Source organism: Plecotus auritus (assembly GCF_963455305.1).
Source record: "Plecotus auritus genome assembly, chromosome: 9".
Taxonomy (NCBI): domain Eukaryota; kingdom Metazoa; phylum Chordata; class Mammalia; order Chiroptera; family Vespertilionidae; genus Plecotus; species Plecotus auritus.
In genome coordinates, this window is record NC_137783.1 from 136,351,680 (window position 1) to 136,371,716 (window position 20,037).

At 39.8% G+C, this 20,037-nt stretch overlaps 2 protein-coding genes across 2 annotated transcripts; both read left to right on the forward strand.

Moving 5' to 3' along the window:
- Nucleotides 1-6,273: 6,273 nt before the first annotated feature.
- On the forward strand, nucleotides 6,274-7,200 carry LOC308233741 (olfactory receptor 5G3-like; the record flags this gene model as incomplete). The annotated part of the gene is made up of 1 exon (XM_080640689.1): nucleotides 6,274-7,200. One exon carries the CDS (start codon nucleotides 6,274-6,276, stop codon nucleotides 7,198-7,200), a length of 927 nt encoding a protein of 308 aa, XP_080496815.1.
- An 11,872-nt stretch (nucleotides 7,201-19,072) lies between these two features.
- Nucleotides 19,073-20,005, forward strand: LOC308233742 (olfactory receptor 5G3-like; the record flags this gene model as incomplete). The annotated part of the gene is made up of 1 exon (XM_080640690.1): nucleotides 19,073-20,005. The coding sequence occupies one exon, from the start codon at nucleotides 19,073-19,075 to the stop codon at nucleotides 20,003-20,005; it is 933 nt and encodes a 310-aa protein (XP_080496816.1).
- Nucleotides 20,006-20,037: the final 32 nt, after the last annotated feature.

Sequence of the window (20,037 nt, forward strand, 5' to 3'; positions counted from 1 at the left end):
CTGTCTTGTTCCTGTTCTTAGGGGAAATGGTTTTAGTTTTTGCCCATTGAGTATGATGTTGACTGGGTTTGTCATATATGGCTTTTATTATGTTGAGGTATGATCCTTCTATTCCCACCTTGCTAAGAGTTTTTATCAAGAAAGGGTGTTGGATTTTGTCAAATGTTTTTTTCTGTGTCAATTGATATGACTATGTGGTTTTTATTTCTCAGTTTGTTTATGTGATGTATCACATTTATTGATTTGAGAATATTGTGTCCCCAGGATAAATCCTACTTGGTCATGATGTATGATCTTCCTGATGTACTGCTGGATCCAATTTGCTAGAATTTTGTTGAGGATTTTGGCATCTATGTTCATGAGGGATATTGGCCTGTAATTCTCTTTCATTGTGCTGTCTTTATCTGTTTTTGATATTAGGGTGGTGCTGCCTTCATATCATGAACTTGGAAGTGTTCCTTCCTCTTGGATTTTTTTGGATTAGTCTATGGACGATAGGTTTTAGTTCTTCCTTGAATGTTTGGTAAAACTCTCCTGTGAAGCCATCTGGCCCCGGGCTTTTGTTTGCTGGAAGCTTTTTGATGACTGCTTCAATTTCTTTCATAGTTATCTGACTATTGAGATTTTTAGATTCTTCCTGATTGAGTTTTGGAAGGTTGTATTTTTCTAGGAATATGTCCATTTCCTACATCTAGTTTGTTGGAATAGAGTTGTTCATAGTATTTTTTAACAACCCTTTGTATTTCTGTGGAGTCTGTTGTTATTTCACCTCTTTCATTTCTGATTTTGTTTATATGGGTCCTCTCTCTTTGCTTCTTGGTGAGCCTGGCTAGAGGTTCATCAATCTTGTTTATCCTTACAAAGAACCAGCTCTTGGTTTCATTGATCCTTTGTATTGTTTTTATTGGTCTCTAGGTCATTTATTTCTGCTCTGATCTTTATTATCTCCTTTCTTCTGCTCAGTCTGGGTTTTCTTGTTGCTCTCTTTCTAATTCTTTAAGTTGTAGAGTTAGATGATTTACTACCATTTTTTCTTTTCTTTTTTTTTTTTTTTTTGAGGTAGGCCTGTAGAGCTATAAACTTCCCTCTCAGGACTGCTTTCATTGTGTTCCATAGATTTTGGATTGTTGTGTTTATATTGTCATTAGTTTCCAGGATGTTTTTAATTTCTTCTTTTATCTCTTTGGTAACCCAATCATTGTTTAATAGCATGCTATTCAGCTTCCAAGTGTTTGGATTGTTTTTATTGTAGTTTATTTCTCATATTATGCCATTGTGGTCTGAGAAGATGCTTGACATGATTTCAATCTGCTTGAATTTGGGGAGACATTGCTTGTGACCCAATATGTGGTCTATTTTTGAAAATGTATCATGTGTACTTGAGAACAACATATATTCCGTGGCTTTGGGGTGAAATGTTCTGAAGATGTCAATTAAGTCCATCTGATCTATTGAGTCATTTAGGATTGATGTTTCTTTGTTGATTTTTTGTCTAGAGGATTTATCCAGTGATGTCAGTGGTGTATTAAAGTCCCCTACTATGATTGTGTTGTTGTTGATCTCTTCCTTGATATCTTCCAGGAGTTTTTTTTTTTAAATGTATTTGGATGCTCCTGCATTGGTTGCATATATGTTTATCAAGGTTATATCCTCTTGTTGTTTCTATCCCTTTTGTATTATAAAGTGGCTTTCCTTATCTCTTGTTATGGCCTTCACTTTGAGGTCTATTTTGTCAGATATAAGTATTGCTACCCCAGCTTTTTTTTTCATTTTCATTTGCCTGAAAGATATTTTTCCATCCCTTCACTTTCAGTCTGTGTGAGTCCCTTGTTCTGAGGTTGGTCTCTTGTAGAGAGTATATATATAGGTCATGTTTTTGTTTGTTTTTTTATCCATTCAGCCATTCAATGTCTTTTGATTGGAGCATTTAGTCTGTTTACATTTAAAGTTATTATTGAAAGGTACTTGTTTGTAGCCATTTTTATTTTTTGTGCCTGTGTTCCATCTTACCTTTCTATTTCTTCTTTTTTACACTAGTTCCTTTAGCATTTCTTGCATTGCTGGCTTGGTAGTGATAAATTCCCTTAGCCATTTTTTGTCTGTGAAGCTCCTTATTTTCTCTTCAATTTTGAATGATAGCCTTGCTGGATAGAGTATTCTTGGAAGTTACTTGCTTTGCATCACTTTGTAAATTTCCTTCCATTCTTTTCTGGCCTGATGTGTTTCTGTTGAGAAATCATTTGATAATCTAATGGGAGATCCGTTGTACATAACTTTCTGTCTCTCTCTTGCACCCTTTAAGATTCTCTCTTTGTCCTGAACATTTGCCATCGTAATTATGATGTGTCTTGGTATGGGTCTTTTTGGGTTCATCTTGTTTCGGACTCTCTGTGCTTGTGTGACTTTTTTCTTCCCCACATCAGGGAATTTTTCTGACATTATTTCTTCAAATAGGTTTTCTTACCTTCGTTCCTCTTCCTGTTGTTCTGGCACCTGTATTTTTCATATGTTGCTTCATTTCTTGTTGTCCCAAAGCTCCCTTAGGTTCTCCTTCTGTCTTAATTTTTTCTCCAATTGCAGTTCAGTTTGGGTGTGTTTTGCTTCCCTGTCTTCTAATTTGCGAATTTGGTCCTCCGCTTCTCCTAGTCTACTGTTGAAACTTTCCATGGTGTTTTTTATTGCAGCTATATCACTACTCATTTCTTCTTGATTCTTACATAAGTTGTTATTTTATTCATCGATCCGGTTTATGAACTATATGACCCTTATTCTGAATTCTTTTTCTGACATATTGCATGCCTCTGTTTCACTTAGCTGCTTTTCTGGCGATTCCTCCTTTTCTTTCCTTTGAGGGTTTCATTGTCTATCCATTTTAAAAAAAAAATTTTTTTTATTGATTTTCACAGAGAGAAAGGGAGAGGGATAGAGAGCTAGAAACATCGATGAGAGAGAAACATCGATCAGCTGCCTCCTGCACACCCCCCACTTGTGCCCGCAACCAAGGTACATGCCCTTGACCGGAATCGAACCTGGGACCCCTCAATCAGCAGCGACGCTCTATTCACTGAGCCAAACTGGTCAGGGCTGTCTACCCATTTTTTATCTCACTGACTGATCTAGATGTCAAGTCATACAGGGGCTGCTCCTTGGGTGGCAAGTGGCTCCTCGGGCTGTGGTTGCTCCTTGGACAGTCATGGTAGCGGCTGCTCCTCATTTGGCAGAGGCTCCTCTGATGGGTGCTGTTTGCAGCACTGGTGGCTCCTCTGGCTGGTGGAGGGAGGCTGCTCGCACAGTTGCTGTTCCTCGGATGGGGGTGGGCTGATCACGAGGCTGCTGCTCTTCGGATGGGGGTGGGCTGCGAGCATGGCTGCTGCTCCTCGGACGGGGCAGACTGCTCATGTGGCTGCTCCTCAGACCAATGCGGGCTGTTCATGGCTGCCGCTCCTCAGATGTGGGTGGTTTGCTCACGTGGCTGCTGTTCCTCAGACCAGGGTGGGCTGCTCCTCGAATGGGGACGGGTTGCTCATGGAGCTGCTGTTACTTGGACAGGGGTGGGCTGCTCACACAGCTGCTGCTCCTCAGATGGGAGCAGGCTGCTCCTGTGGCTGCTGCTCCTCAGACAGGGACAGGTTGCTTGCACAACTGCTGCTCCTCAGATGAGTGCAGGGTGTGGGCTGCACGCAGCTGCTGTTCTCGGACAGGGGCGGGATGCGCGGGGCTGCCGCTCCTTGGTTGGGGGCAGGCTGCTCACGTGGTTGCTACTCCTTGGGTGTGGGAGTGGGCTGCTCACACAGCTGCTGCTCCTTGGACAGGGCAGGCCACGTGAGGCTGCTGCTCTTCGGCCTTGGGTGGTCTGCTCACGGGACTGCTGCTCCTTGGACAGGAGCAGGCTGCTCATGTGTCTGCTGCTCACATGGTTGCAGAGCCCTGGGCTAAAGTGTTGGGCCAGTCGCAGGGCTGGGGGTCATGCTTCAGAACTCACAAGAGCCTCTGCACATGGTGGCTGGAGACTCGGTGACCGTGGGACCACTGCCGAGGTAGCAGGTCCCTGGCAGGGGTGGCTGTAGAGTCCCAGGTGTTATCTGAGGGCACCCTGGATGGAGGTGAGGCTGGGCTCTCAGTTAGAGCAACTATCCCCTTCAAAAAGGAGAGGCCTCTGAGGAAGAGCTGGCCTCCCGGTTCTGTTTGCAAAGGTAGCAGAGGCTGCCTAGTTAGGCGAGCCCGGTTAGCCTGCCCTCGAAGATCCTACAGGATCTAATTGTGCCACACACACACACACACACACACACACACCACACCACACAACCACACACTCCTCTTTTGCTCCCTCACTCACTCACGCTCTTTCCCTCACTGCCGCCTTCTTCCTGCCTCTGTAGTTGGGTCTGGGGTGTTATTGACCTGTTCGTAGGTAGAGTTTCCTCTTTAGGTGTCTGGTTATGTGGCTCGCTCTCTAGCACATTGACTGGACAGGATAAAATTCACCTCGACAAGACACAACACAAAGAAAACAAAACACAAATTTACTTACAACACTGATAACCCCAATATAAGTGATCACCTGAGAAGAGTTTGGGGAGAGTAAAGAGAGCACAAATGATATCAAATAGAGAAAAAAAGATAAGAGAGAAAAGAAAAAGGAGAATATATATATATATATATATATATATATATATATATATATATAGAGAGAGAGAGAGAGAGAGAGAGAGAAAATATGGAGAAGACACCACAGAACAAACAGGTAAACCAAAAACAATGCAAACACCAAACACCCAGCAAAGATAGATGGTGGGGGCAGAATCTGTAGAGGCTGAGCTTATATGCAGAAAATAAGGTTAAGAATTGGATGAATATGGGGGGAACCTCAATTCAGTATAGAGGAAGTAGAAAGGGGATGGGTGGATAAGAAGAAAGATAATGAGAAGAAAATTATAATAATAAATTTACAAAAATATTGATTTAAAAAATGGTATAAAAATAGCAAATAAAAATAAAATAAAATAGAATGATGGAAAAATAATGCAAAAAGAAATAGAAAATAAAGCAACAAACAAACAAAAAAAGGAAAACAAAGAAGAAAAAAAAGAGAGATAACAAAATAATAATAAAACAAAACAAAACAAACAAACAAAAAAAAACCTGAAGTGTCATTCCTTTGGCTGGCTTAAGATCCCAGTCTTCTGTACTGTACTGTTTCTCAGTTTCCTGTTGCTGGGACTGAAGGTCTCTCTTTAGGCCAGTCACTGTGGACTCTCAGGGACTATTCAGATTTTTTTTTAATCCTTTGTTCCATTCAGGGTAGAATCTGGTAGTGGTTGTATTGGTTGCCTGGATACTGGAGGGAGGGGCTAGCTCTCCAGGAGAAAATGGCTGCCCAGGTCCTGGGCTCAGGTATGACTCAGTGCCAGAATTGCTGCCACTTCTGGACTTTCTCCTCTCCCCAGCCTCTCCCCAAACTCCACAAGTCCGCACCTTCTCCTGCACCTTAGCCACAGGTGAGTGTCTGTATCTGAAAGGTCCTATGAACTAGGTTCAGTGAAGAAAAGCACAGGCCAGAGAGAGGAGAAAGACTGCGCCTGGGCGAGCTCCTCTCCTGCCGACACTGTGCGGTCTGTTCAGCTCTTCGGGCTGCCTGTCTGGGCTCAGTCTTCCGTGACTGTGGACACAGATCTAGAATCCCCTGCCACCAGGAGTCATGCAGACCTCCTTTCCACAGTCAGATGCTGTGCCTGTCCCAAGGGACGCGGCTTGGTGCCCTGCGGTTTCCCTCTGACCCTCTGGGCTCAGAGGTCTGGCAGACTCTCCTGCCCAGATCCTTGATTTTACCTTTCTCCAGGGGTCCTATGCCCTTCCCAGCTGCAAATTGTCTCAACAGGTGAGTTTCCTTTGCCAATTTGGGGTGGATGATATTCATTACAGCTGCTCATTCTATCTGCTCTGGGACAAGGCTCAGGACACATCTGTCTATTCCGCTGCCATTTTGTCTCTACCGTCTCATGACTTTTGAAAACATTATTTATAGCATATTATTATTTGATAAAGGTGAGTAGCAAATGCAAAGGTGGTATATATACATCTCCATAACATTTAACATGTTTGAACTGTTTGGTATCAGAAGAAAAGTACAATTGAACTGTAAAATTACATATTTACACTATCTGAAGAACATAGATATTGACAGCTAATGGATTCAAAGGCTATATGGCTTTTTAAATTATTGATCTATAAAAAAGATTTTGTTTTGCTCTCATTACAGATTGCCACCCAACAATGGATAAGAATCAAACAGCAGTGACTGAATTTTATTTTGTGGGCTTGACAGACCATTTCCCAGACAAGATGATTATCTTCTTGATATTTCTCTTTGTGTATCTTGTCACACTGGGAAGGAACTTGGGGATGGTTGCCCTTATCTGGACAGATTCCCAACTCCACACACCCATGTACTTTTTTCTCAGCCACTTGTCCCTTGTGGATATTGGCTCCTCTTCTTCCATTGCTCCAAAGTTGTTGTGGGACATCTTTCTGAAGAGAAAAGTCATCTCCTTCATGGGTTGTGCTGTACAGATGTGGTTTATTGGTCAATTTGCAGTTACTGAGTGTTTCCTCCTGGCCACCATGGCATATGATCGGTACATAGCCATCTGCAACCCTTTGTTGTACCCGGTCATCATGTCTCAGCAGGTCTGTGTGCAGTTGGTGGCAGCTCCACATGCCATGGGCATTTTAAATGCCGTTATTCAAGAGACCTTCACTTTTTGCTTACCTTTCTGTGGTCCAAATGTGGTCAACCACTTTTTCTGTGACATTCTCCCTGTTCTCTCTCTGGCATGTGCTGACACCCAGAACAATAGGTTGGTTCTTTCCATCATGGCTGGAGCTATTGTGTTGTTCAGTGGCATGATCATCACCATCTCCTATGTGTGCATCCTGGTGGCCATCCTGAAGATCCAGACTGCTGATGGGAGGCAGAAAGCTTTCTCCACGTGTTCTTCTCACCTGGCAGCCATCTGTATTTTATATGGAGCTCTTTTCTTTAACTATGTTCATCCTGACTCAGGTTCCTCCCTAGATACCAATATAGTGATTTCTCTCTTTTATACTGTGGTCATCCCTATGCTGAACCCCCTCATCTACAGTGTGAGGAACAAGGATGTGAAAAGTGCATTCAGGAGCAAGTTTGAAAGAAAAATGTAGTAATAGGATTCAGTAATGGGTGGTAATTAGAGAGTTAGAAAATTCCTGAGTCTATCTATTATCAGGTTACTTATATACTGTTTATGTTTCTTTACATCAGGTTTGTCCTTTGTGAAATGATGTAGAATAGAAAAGAAAATGTAATTTATGCCAGAAGAAAATCCAGGAGAACTTTTATATATTCTTATATGTGGGAAGATATTTTATTCCAGACCAGAAAAGCAAATGTTATAAGGGAAAGAGCAACAGAGTTCATTAAGAAAGGTTTCATAGACCTTGCTAAATGTTGAACAATAGAAAGTGAGAGAATAGTGGCAAAACAAGTGACTCACAATGAGTTAATGTCCCACTAGGAAAGTGTTGGAATACATATTTGAAACACAGTAGGACAATGAAACACAGCTGAGAAATAAACTGAGAAATGAATGTCTAATTGACACAATTGGAAATAGTCCCAAATTAAATATATATCATTATGATTAAATATATTATATATTAAAAATTTAATTGCTCAACTCCACAATTGTTTGAGTAAATGAAATCAAAATGACAAGGCAATTTTTTTTCATCTATTAGATTAGCAAACATTAAAGTGATTATTTGCAAGGCTAGTAAGGTTACCATTCAATATGAACAACAATTTTATACATAGCTAATGTAGCTATGTGTAAATACCTACATTGCCATACAGTAATTGTTATTTTATGGTTGCTATTAAAATGCAATGCACATAATCTTTGACTTAGTTGTCTTACATTTGGAAGTCTATGCTTTAGAAATATGAATACAGAAACAAATATTACAGCATCTTTTGTAGAGGAAATACAAAACCACAACCTGTACCTGCCTTATCAGGAGAAATATATATTCTTTCTTTGAAGTGTTTTGCAGCTGATTATAAAAAGAATAAGTTCATGCTTTGATTTGGAGGAAACTCTCTGACAAAGTCACTGATAGATGGGAAAGAATCAAGTCAAAACTTAATCTGTAGAACTGACCATACTTTGTAAAAAAAAAAACAAAAACCAAAAAAAAAACAACAACAACAAAAAAAACAAAAACAAAAGAAAAGAAAGAGAAAAAGGAAAGAAAAAAAAGGTGAGGAGGTGAGGGTAAAATCTACCTAATTTGTAAACTAATTTGTAAATTATATTGGTATGTAGGTATGTACATGATTTTTGAGAGAAGTGTGAATGGCTACAGGCCAAGCTGTTAACATTGGTTAGTTCAGTAGTGTGACAATGCAGTAGGAAAAGGATCATTCTCATCTATGTTGTTGAGCTTGTTTTACAACAAATATGTTTACTTTTATAATTAAAATTTACTTTTCAAAAGCTTCCATCTGTGTCAAAACTAAATGAATGATAGGGTGAATGAATTAATGAATATATTAGTATATAAATAAATTGAGGGTTTGGGCTCAATGTCTTCTCTTAAGGCTACTCTACACTCCAACATTGTCTGATTTCATGAAACACTTCTTAACATTGGTGAATTAAATATCTCATTTTTTTGTCTAAGGATTTGCATTTTCCTCCACTTCCCAGAGTCTATAATTTTATACATAGTGGTAAGTTTTATCCTTATTAAAGATTTTGAAATGATAACAAAATGCTCTTAAAAATGACAGAATGCAAATATGATGAAATATGAAAGTGTACTAAGTATTATCTTACATATAACTATATGAAAATACATTTTGTAGTTTCTGTAGCACAACATTTCATAGAAAACATGTCTGTTTCTCCCAGTGTTACAAATTCAGTGTGTTTTCTTTTATTCCCCCTAAAGTTGATGTTGCAACATTTCAAATCATAGATTTCCAAATGTAAAATAGATAGGTCAGAGATTATAGGCAATTAACATTATTAACTCTCAGCCTTGTGTAATTTTCCAGCACCTTTTTACTAATTGTTAAAAGTCTGGCTTAGGTGTGACGAAAGATAATGTGTTTCTTTCTACTTTTATCTAGAAAGGTAAAAATTTTCTTTCCTAGTCAGATTTTGCCTTAAAATTATTCCATTCTGTATTTCCATTATATAACATGTCTCAAGCCATGTTATATGAGATCGTCATTTCCTAGTATAAGATCTGAAGTATTTTCTGTCTTTTTAAATTATTTCTTAAACATTTATGATAGAAAATCTAGTGGAAGGAGATTGGGGAGAGAACAGCAGGAAGTCAGTGATAATTATAAATGTCCCTAATTGCGCTCCTCCAAATATATGCAAATAAATCCAATCAGACTCTCTTCCTCCTGCTTTAGTTATTGTTGTTCTGATATTCTAATGTATTTTCCCTTAGGATAATTTTTTTCCATATTTACATGGATAACTCTACTTGTTTTCCATATACTGCTTAAATGTCTCTTCTACTCAGAGAATCACCCTTATTTTCCAACCTAAATTAGAGCCCCTTTAGTTATTTTTCTGTTATCAGATCATATTATTTTTATTCAGACTTTTTAAGTGCAACACAATGCACAATAGGATAAATTCTTGTTTTGCTTTTAATAGTGATAAATGTTTCCAGCTGATTTTTCATATTAGGCAGTCACCAAAATTCAATGGGAGATGCATTTTTTTTTTATTTACCCTGTAAGACTTTAAGTGGTTCTCCTTATTTTATAAAGCATGAGTAAGTCCTAATACCAGTAGGAAAATCCTCTGTCAATTAAGGTCTTCATATGCTGGGATCTGATTGGTAATATTGGTTTCTGGGAGAAGGTAATCAATTTTCATGAGGCATGGTTCCTGAGAAGAAGTCATATGTAATTCTTATATTTGTGAGGTGTATTTTGTCTCTGGCTTCTTTCAGAATTTTTTCTTTATCTTTGATTTTCTATGGTTGGAAAATTGTATGCCTAGGTATAATTTTTGTCGGTATGTATCCTGTTTGGTATTCTGTGAGTTTCCTGGATCTGTAGTTTGGTATCTAAGAATCATTTCGAGAAATCCTCAGTAATTATTGTTTCAAATATTTCTTCTGTTCCTTTCTTTTCCCTTTCTTCTTATAGCTCCATTTTGCACCTGTTACACCATTTGCAGCTGTCCCACAATCCTTATGTGGTAGGCAGTCAGATAGACATGAGCAGAGCAGGACAATAGGCCAAATATGGAATGTCACCAGGGCAGAAAGCCCTGGACACCTAGCAATGGGTACCCAGCAATGGGCAGAAAGCAGGTACTAGAAATAAGTATTGTTAATCAGGACTTCACCCTTAGGGTACCGTTTCATCCCATAGATTGTCTTAGGTCACTAGGGTTTGATCCTCCATCTGACCTTTATCCAGTGGCATGTAGCTTGCTATGTAGTAGATCCTGTACTCTGTTCTCCTTTAGAGAAGAACAAGGGGGCTAGATTAAAGCCCTATCTGACTTTCATACAAGGACAGGAGAAGACCAGACAGGCCCCAATAGGTTAGCTCCAAGAAGAAAGCAGTCAACCTCATCCAAGGGTTTGAAAGGAGCCTTAGCCCACACCACAGGGCAGTGTTTTGAGCCACCACTCAAAACTTCCTTTGGAGTGTACTTTTGCTTTGCTTGCTGAATAAACTTTTTCTTGCAAGTTTGAGTCTTGGCTCTGAATTTTTTCTCAGTCAGAACTCAAGTACTGGGGTGTACTTTTGCTTTTTATACTTAGACTAGAGGCCCGGTGCACAGGATTTGTGCATTGGTGGAGGGGCGTGGCCTGTGGGGATAGGCTGGCTGTGGGAGCGCCGCTCATCCTGGTCAGCCGAGCGGCGCTCCGACTGTAGGAGCACACTGACCACCAGGGGGCAGCTCCTGTGTTGAGTGTCTGCCCCCTGGTGGTCAGTGCGCATCATAGCGTCTGGTTGCTGGTCATTCTGGTTGTTCCACTGTTCGGTTGCTGGGCTTTTATTATATAGGATATTCTGATCTTTTTGTTTCCCCTCTTTGTTCTCTATATTTTCCAATTATTGAAGTTTCAATTGATATATCCTTAAGCACACTGATTGTATTCCTCAGTCATGTCCAGTCTATTAATAAGCCCATCAAAGGCATTTTCCATTTTTATTTATATTTTTTGATTTTAAGGATTTTAATTATAGTTGATTAAAATTCATGGCCTGGGAACTAAAAATCAAAGAGAACCAAGATGGCGGCATAGGTAAATGCCTGTACTTTCTGCCTCCCACAACCATATCAAATTTACAACTAAAATACAGAACAAACTTCATCCAGAACCACTGAAAAGCTGGCTGATTGGAAGTACTACAATGAGAGAGGTAAAGAAGAAAGCACACTGAGACTGGAAGGAGGTGCAGAGGTGCAGAATGGGCTGGTCTGGCACCCAGGTGTGCCGCTTTTTTAATCTGGAGGGAGATTGCCTCTGCAGAGGCCACCTGGAGGAGCAAGGAGTCCCAGGCCCACACCAGAACCCCAGCCCAGGGTTCCAGAGCTGGGGAAAGAAGCCCCTATGGGCAGTAAGAACTATGGACCGTAAAAACCAGTGCGGATTGGGGCTGAGTGACACAGGCTGCTGGAGACCCAGCTGTTCCTCTTAAAAGGCAGGCACCACAAACTGAATTTACAAGCTCCCACTTCCTCTGAGCTTCAATGCTGGGCGAGGCTCTGGAGGACCCAGACACATACGGAGAGAAACTGGACTGTCTGGTATCAGGGCAGGAACTCATGGCAGTTTTCTTCCAGACAGAGGTGCTCACAGTGGTCATTGTTCCCGTGCTGGGACCTCCCTGGTGCAGGGCTGACTGGCAGCCATTTCTGTTTGCTCCACCCTGGTGATTCCCTGAGACCCCACTCCACCCAATTTACAACCCCACCAGTGGCTTTTCCATATGAATGGTCTGTCCTTTCTCAGGCTAAAACTCTGTCAAACAAGCTGCAGCTGGGTCAGGGAGCCCCAAACCTATCAATAAAAGCTCAAGGCCAGGTACCAGCACCAGCCTACCTTGCTTCACAGCTGGGCCTCGTCTGGGCACTTCCAAACCCTATACAAACAGGAGGAATCTGCAGATCTTCCTGTAGCTCCTGCTGGATAGCCTCAGGCAGTGGCTGACTTTGCACCTCCCTGGAGCCCCAAGAGCCAGGGTACCCAGTGGTCAGTGTGAGACCATACCAGATTACAACTTTCCACATCCATAAGTGACACACTCAATGGGCAGACTCAGTGAGCACTAAAGCCCCACTGAAGCAAGTCCTGTTCCATAAGGGTATCTCCTGCACAGCAGCTCTCCCACTGTAGTCACAACTGGTCTCCACAGCCAATTGGCCTGGAGGTTAATTCCTCCCAGGGACACCAACAGCAATCAAGGCTCAACTTTAACAAAACTGTGCACACAGCCCATAAAGGGGTGCACCAAGAGTGTCCACCTCAGGTGACTGGGGAGGCTGAGCCACTGGGCCATATAGGACACCTACTACACAAGGCTGCTCTATCAACTTAAGGAGACTTAGCAGGTACCCAATACATAGAAACAAACACAGGAAGCAGCCAAAATGTGGAGACAAAGAAATATGTCACAAATGAAAGAAATGGAAGAAAGCAAACTACTGGATATAAAGTTCAAAACCACAGTTATAAGGATACTCAAGAATCTTCTAGAAACCTCTGAGGAACTTAGTGAGACTTTCAAGGATCTTAGTGAGAATGCCAAAAAAAAAAAAAAAAAAAAAAAAAAAAAAAAAAAAAGGAAAAGGACCAGTCAGAAATTAAGCATACACTGACTGAAATAAAGAATAATATACAGGGATTCAACAGTAGACTAGAGGATCCCGAGAATCAAACCAATGATTTGAAATATAAGGAAGCAAAAAACACCCAACCAGAAGAATCCAAAATTATGAAGATAGTGTATGGAGTCACTGGGACAATTTCAAGCATACCAGCATCCAAATTATGGGGGTGCCAGAAGAAGAGAGAGAGCAAGATACTGAAAACCTATTTGAAGAAATAATGACAGAAAACGTCCCCTATCTGGTGAAAGAAATAGACTTACAAGTCCAGGAAGTACAGAGAACTCCAAACAAGATGAATCCAAAGAGGACCACCAAGACACATCATAATTAAAATGCCAAGGGCTAAAGAGAGAATCTTAAAAGTAGCAAGAGAAAAACAGTTAGTTACCTACAAGGGAGAGCCTATACAACTGTCAGCTGATTTCTCAACAGAAACTATGCAGGCCAGAAGGGAGTGGCAAGAAATATTCAAAGTGATGAATAGCAAGAACCTGCAACCAAGATTACTCTAACTAGCAAAGATATAATTTAGAATGGAAGGTCAGATAAAGAGCTTCACAGACAAGAAAAAGCTAAAGGAGTTCATCACCACCAAACCAGTATTATATGAAATGCTGAAGGGTATTTTTTAAGAGAAAGAAGAAGAAAAAGGTAAAGATAAAAAATATGAACAACAAAATGACAATAAATACACATCTAACAACAATTTAATCTAAAAATCAAATGAATAAAAAAAGAACAGAATAAACTGGTGAATGGAATTTAATCAGGGGCTAGGAAATGGAAGACTGACAATTCTCAGAGGGAAAGGGGTGTGGGGGAGTGCAGGAATAGATTAGACAAAGATCTTATATGCATGTATGCATTACATATGGACACAGACAATAGGGTAGCAAGGGCCTGGGGTGGGGTGGGAACCTGGTTGAGGGAAGCTATGGGGGTGGGATGGGGGGGGGGAAAGATGGAATCTGTAATAATCTCAACAATAAAGATTAATTAAAAAAAGATTTCTGGCCTGATAATTTTACATCCCTGCCACGTCTGGTTCCAATACTTGCTCAATCTCTTCAAATTGTATCTTTTGCATTTTTGTATGCTTTATAATTTCTTATTGGTAGGCCTACATGATGCACTGAGTGAAAGGAACCAATCCCAATCAGCCTTGAGTGCTGTGGTGACAAGGCAAAGGGGGAGGGAAGTGTTTTGTAGACCATGATTAGGTCTCAGTCTTTCAGTGAAGTGCTGCCTTTATTTGTGAATTTCACAAGTGTTTCTAAGTTTTTTTTTCCTCCCCCATAAATGGGGACAGGATGCCTAGAGTGTGCTTAAGTTAGGTGTTTCCCTTCTTCTCTGTGGATGGCTGGAGGGGGCTGAAATTGGTCATTTCCCTGCCCTTGGGTCAACGAGGCTCTGATAATACAACCCATAGTAGGCTCCTGTTAACTAGTTTCTCCTGAGGATGAGCATAGTTACACGAGAGTGCTGTGGTATATTTAAAAATGGTCCTTTTTGTTCTCCTCCTGCTGGAAGCTTAAGGGGATATCTTAAAACAAGCTCTTCTTAAAATCTCATAAAACCTGTCCTGTAACACTTAGAATTATGGGTGTGGTGAAATTTTCCAGGTAAAGCCCTGTTCTTGGGCATAACGTAACATGAGTGATTTAAAAGTTAAGAATATAGTATATTTTACTGATAAACAGAAATGCTTGTATGGGATTTTTTAACCTCTAAACAAATGTTATTGTGTAGAAGTGAACCTAGAAGTGGACTTTGGTAGTCCTTAACACAATTGAGGACTTTCCCCAGTTGTAAATAAACCTAAAACCAGTTATTCCTAAGTTTATGTGCAGTTTTTATTTCAACTTTCAGATACAGTATTTGAATTGTGAGTTTCTGTCTCTTAGCACTAAGTGCTTCTTGTTCAAAGGCACTTGACTCCATTTTTCAAAGATGGCCCCTAGATGTGAATACTGTTTCTTCAGGTTCCTCCTTTGAGAAAAAAATTCCATTGTGAAGTACTATTGGCTCAGACTCCATACTATCTATTTTGCTTTAATTTATTCTCTGTGGATGTAGACTCTTGAGGTTCGGATTCTTCTGGGATTAGATGCCAATTGACTCAATCTTGCAAGAGAAATATGCACTTTATACTGTGCAATATATGAGAGTCAGAAAAGGCAAGGAATTATTTAATACATGTTAGTAAATGCCAGGTTAATCAGGATAGAGATAATCCATCTTCATGTATGAAAGTAAGAGTAGAATAAGAATTCATGATGCTTCAAGAACATCACATTAGAGATACTCAGTTCTTCCAGTCTGAGACCATAAATTCACAAAATTTGAAGTAATTAAAAGAGGAAATTAAGGATATTATGAAAGAGGTAAGTCTGCTCAATTTTGGTTAAGCCAAAATAAAAAAATATATATAGTTATTATTATATGGCCAATTTAGTGTTTTAAGCTTTCCAAATAGAATATCTTGGTTCAAATATTCTTATGCATTTGTCACACTAAACAGAAAATTGGCATGATTCTTAAACCTAAATAGCAGGTATTTAGGTATTTTTGAGTGAACCAAATGTTCATTCAATATCTCCATTTTAATCAGAATTCGGTGATGTAGGATGACCAGTATTCCATTGCTGGCAGGTTTTGGACATATATGTTTTCAAAACTAATTATTTGTGAATTCTATTTCATTATTTTTCCTGTAATTACATGAGCCCATTCATAAATAAATAAAACTATTACCTGCAATAGAGTAGAATTCTGTTGAAAGCTTAGATTTGTATAAGAAATAACATTAAGTAATATTCACTCATATGACTAAAGCAAACACAATCCACAGGGATCTTCCATAAATAATTTATTGGAGAGGTAAAATATGTGACCACTTTTGCCAACTATAGTTGTGCCATAATGACAATTCAATTTTATATTTAATGTTATTAGATATCATAGGACAAATATTATCCTTGTTTACACAGGTGATTCACTGGGAGGTTCATATGTATAGAAATATGTGTGACTCTGATAGTGCTTAGAAGCTTTAGTGTATGTGTGTATAATCTGGGGATTTTGTGAAAATGCAGATTAAAAAATATTTATTTAAGAGAGGAAGGGAGAGGGGATGAGAAATAGAAACTTCAATGATGAGAGAGAACCACTGATCGGCTGCTTCCTGCATGCCCCACACTGGGGACTGAGCCTGCAACCCAGGCATATGCTCTGACCAGGAATCAAACCAGTGACCTCTTGGTTCATAGGTGGCTCAACCACTGAACCACAAGAGCTGGGCTGAAAATACAGATTTTGATTGAGTTGAATTGAAATGGGGCTTCAGAGTTTACATTTGTGATCTGCTCCCGGGAGATGCTGTTGCTGTTGATTCATAGACCACACATTGAATAGAATGTTCAGACGACTGTAACGCAGTGTCCTGCATGTGACTTTCTGTGGTCGTTTGTTGGACAGCATCACCTGATATTATCACTATTTTTGTTTGTGTTATTATACCTGCTCCCTCCATTTTTCTTTGCTGAGAATCAGACTGACATGTAGGTTGTTTTCATAATTGTAACATGATACTATCCTGGGATAATGTGCAGTTGAAGAAACATACAGTTGAAAATAAAGTCATAATTTTCTTTTCTAGCATTTGTTTGTTCAGTTACCTAACACCCCGCCCCTCCATGAACTTTGATAAGCACAGGGAATCAAATATTAATAAAGCAGATTTTCTTTGTTCTATGTTGTGAAATAATGTAATATCTTTTATAAGTGCTGTTTTAAAGGGATGGTGTGGTGCTATGGAATTATGATGAAGGAGAAACTAATATTGACCTAAGGTTCTAGAAAAGCGTAGTAAAAGAGAGAAAAAAGGAGTAGGGAATTAATTTTTATGAGCACTTACTATGTAACAGCTATTTGGCTATTGTATTTAGTCTACTTTTAAATTGCTCTGTGAGCTAAGTATTCTTCATTCCTTTTAAACATATGCTAGCAAGACAAAGCTATACAGTATATGCAGAAAGATGCAGTGTTTGGTTCTAGGTTTACTTGGTTCCAGCTTGTGCTGATTCTTGTCTTCTGTGCTCCACATACAGTGGCTTTTGAGCTGTGATTCTTTCTTGTCTTCATAGCAGTTCTTTCTCTCTGTGATATGTTTACACATTCTAGTAGTGGGTAGAAAAGTGTACCCCAAATATTAATGATCACCCAGATCTTCAGAATATGACTTTATTTGGAAATAGACTTTTTTTCAGTTGTAATTAGTTTGAGTTGAAGTCATATTGAATTTGGGTGAGCCCCAAATCTAATGACCATGACCTTATAAAAAGAGGAGAGGACATAGAGATACATAGAAAGGAAGGCAATGGGAAGACAGAGTCAGACCATGGAGTTGATCTGTCATAAGCGATGGATCACCATGAGGCACCAGACCATGGATTTGTCATATTTACTTCATTTGTTTGTCTTCTACACAATAGGAATAAATTGATTTATATTCTGATTTGACTTTTGGTCAAAGAGTGTTCCTCATTCATAATTATTGTCTGGAAACTGAGTTCTCTGATGTTTATTAGAATTTACCTCTTGGTTTAAATTTTTCCGGTGTTCATTGCATTGATAACTTCTGACTCCATTATATGCACTCAGTATTATTTTATGGAATGAATCCTCTATTCCTGGCTTTTGCAACAAGACCTAATTATCTTCAGAAGACATAGCTGGGTGGATAGATATGATCTTTCCCCCTTCACATCCTTCATTGGCTCCAAAAAGATGACCACAACTGGCTTAGAGACAGACAGCAAGACCCAGGGAGACCAGGTTCCTGTAGTTCTTCAAAATCATATCCATGTACAATTTTCACTAAGCTGGGTCTAGGTATTCAACTCCTCCTGAAATAAATTTCCGGACATGTTCCTGAAGGTCAGTGTTCCCCAAGAAGCAGCCATGTCATCCTGTTCCCGGTCCTGCTCCTGTTTCCAGTTGTTTTCTCAGGTGGTGTGATGCTGAGGAGTTATTTCTGCATCATGAGAATGTGCCTTCAAAGACATCAGTGCAACCCATTCATCTGCTTCCATCACACTCACAGGCAGAAGGAGCTGGAAATGCTGAGAGGGCCACCCTCTCCTGTCCTTTGTTACAGGAGACTCAGGAACAATGAGCTCCTACATGGAGACAAAGCTGTGAGTTTTTTCTCTCCTGTCTTCATGTGCTCTCTTCCCATAGATGTCCACAAACTCTGCAGTAGGAGGTGCAGGTGCTGGGATTTCAATGCCCGTGGTGACCCTCAGGCTTCATGTGTGTAGGAATATGGACTGAGACACTCAGGATTAAACTAGAAAGAACAAGACCAGGAATGCCAGTGTGACTTTTGATACTCTGTAGCTGCTTCCGGGTCTGCAAGAAACTTCAGATTTTTAATACATTCTTTTCTTCTCTATTAAGGTCTGTTTCCCTCTATGTGTGTTGCATGACAAGTAGCAGACCAAGAGTTTTTATTAGCAAGAAGTAATTGATAATAGGAGTGAAGTAGAAGGACTTTTCCATTTCAGTTATGAGAGTTACTAGGTCAAGTTGAATGCATGCAAGCTTTGTGCATTTTAATCATTTTTAGCGTTTTTCTGAGGTGTGAATTCAGAACTAATCAGTACCCTTCCACTCAACTGAAAGGAAACGGAAACTAATGCCAATGTTTAAAACCATGACATTAAAGAGATGGAAGACAATAGTAGATCATCCATATAAATTAAATAAACAAGTAAAATCCATAGACATTAAGTATAAATTACCCAGGTTGCACAGATAACTGGCAAAATAGCCATACATAGAACTTAGGCATTTGACTAATTCCATGAATGCTTGTTGTACTTCTCATGATTTTTTAAAAGTTATTTATAGCATATTATGACTTGATAAAAGTGAGTAGCAAATGCAAGGATATTATATACACATCTCCATAACTCTTTACATGTTTGAACTATTTGGTATAAGAAAAAAAGTACAATTGAGCTGTAAAATTAAATATTTACTGAAGAACATAGATATTAATGGCAGCTAATGGATTCAAAGCCTTTGTCAATTATTGATCTATAAAAAAGGTTTTTTTTTTTTCTCTCATTCCAGATTACCACCCAACAATGGATGATAAGAATCAAACAGCAGTGACTGAATTTCATTTTGTGGGCTTAACAGATAATTTTCTACAGAAGATGATTCTCTTCTTGATCTTCCTGCTTGTGTATCTTGTCACATTGGGAGCAAACTTGGGGATGGTTGCCCTTATCTGGACAGATTCCCGATTCCACACACCCATGTACTTTTTTCTCAGCCACTTGTCCCTTGTGGATGTCTGCTGCTCTTCTTCTGTTGCCCCAAAGATGTTGTGTGATACCTTCCCGGAGAGAAAAGTCATCTCCTTCATGGGTTGTGCTGTACAGATGTGGTTTTTTGGTCAGTTTGTAGTGACTGAGTGTTTCCTTCTGGCCGCCATGGCATATGATCGGTACATAGCCATCTGTAACCCTCTGTTGTACCCGGTCATCATGTCCCAGCGGGTTTGTGTGCAGCTGGTGGTAGGGCCTTATGCCATGGGCATTCTAAATGCCATTACTCAAGAGACTTTTACTTTTTGCTTACCTTTCTGTGGTCCAAATGTGGTCAACCACTTTTTCTGTGACATTCTCCCTGTTCTCTCTCTGGCATGTGCTGACACCCAGAATAATAGGTTGGTTCTTTCCATCATGGCTGGAGCTATTGTGTTGTTCAGTGGCATGATCATCACCATCTCCTATGTGTGCATCCTGGTGGCCATCCTGAAGATCCAGACTGCTGATGGGAGGCAGAAAGCTTTCTCCACGTGTTCTTCTCACCTGACAGCCATCTGCATCCTGTATGGAGCTCTTTTCTTTAGCTATGTTCTTCCTGAGTCAGGTTCCTCCCTAGATATTAATAAAGTGATTTCTCTCTTTTATACTGTGGTCATCCCCATGCTGAACCCCCTCATCTACAGTGTGAGGAATAAGGAGGTAAAAAGTGCATTCAGAAGCAAGTTTGAAAGAAAAATAGAGTAATGTGAGTCAGTGATGGGTGGTAAATTAGAGAA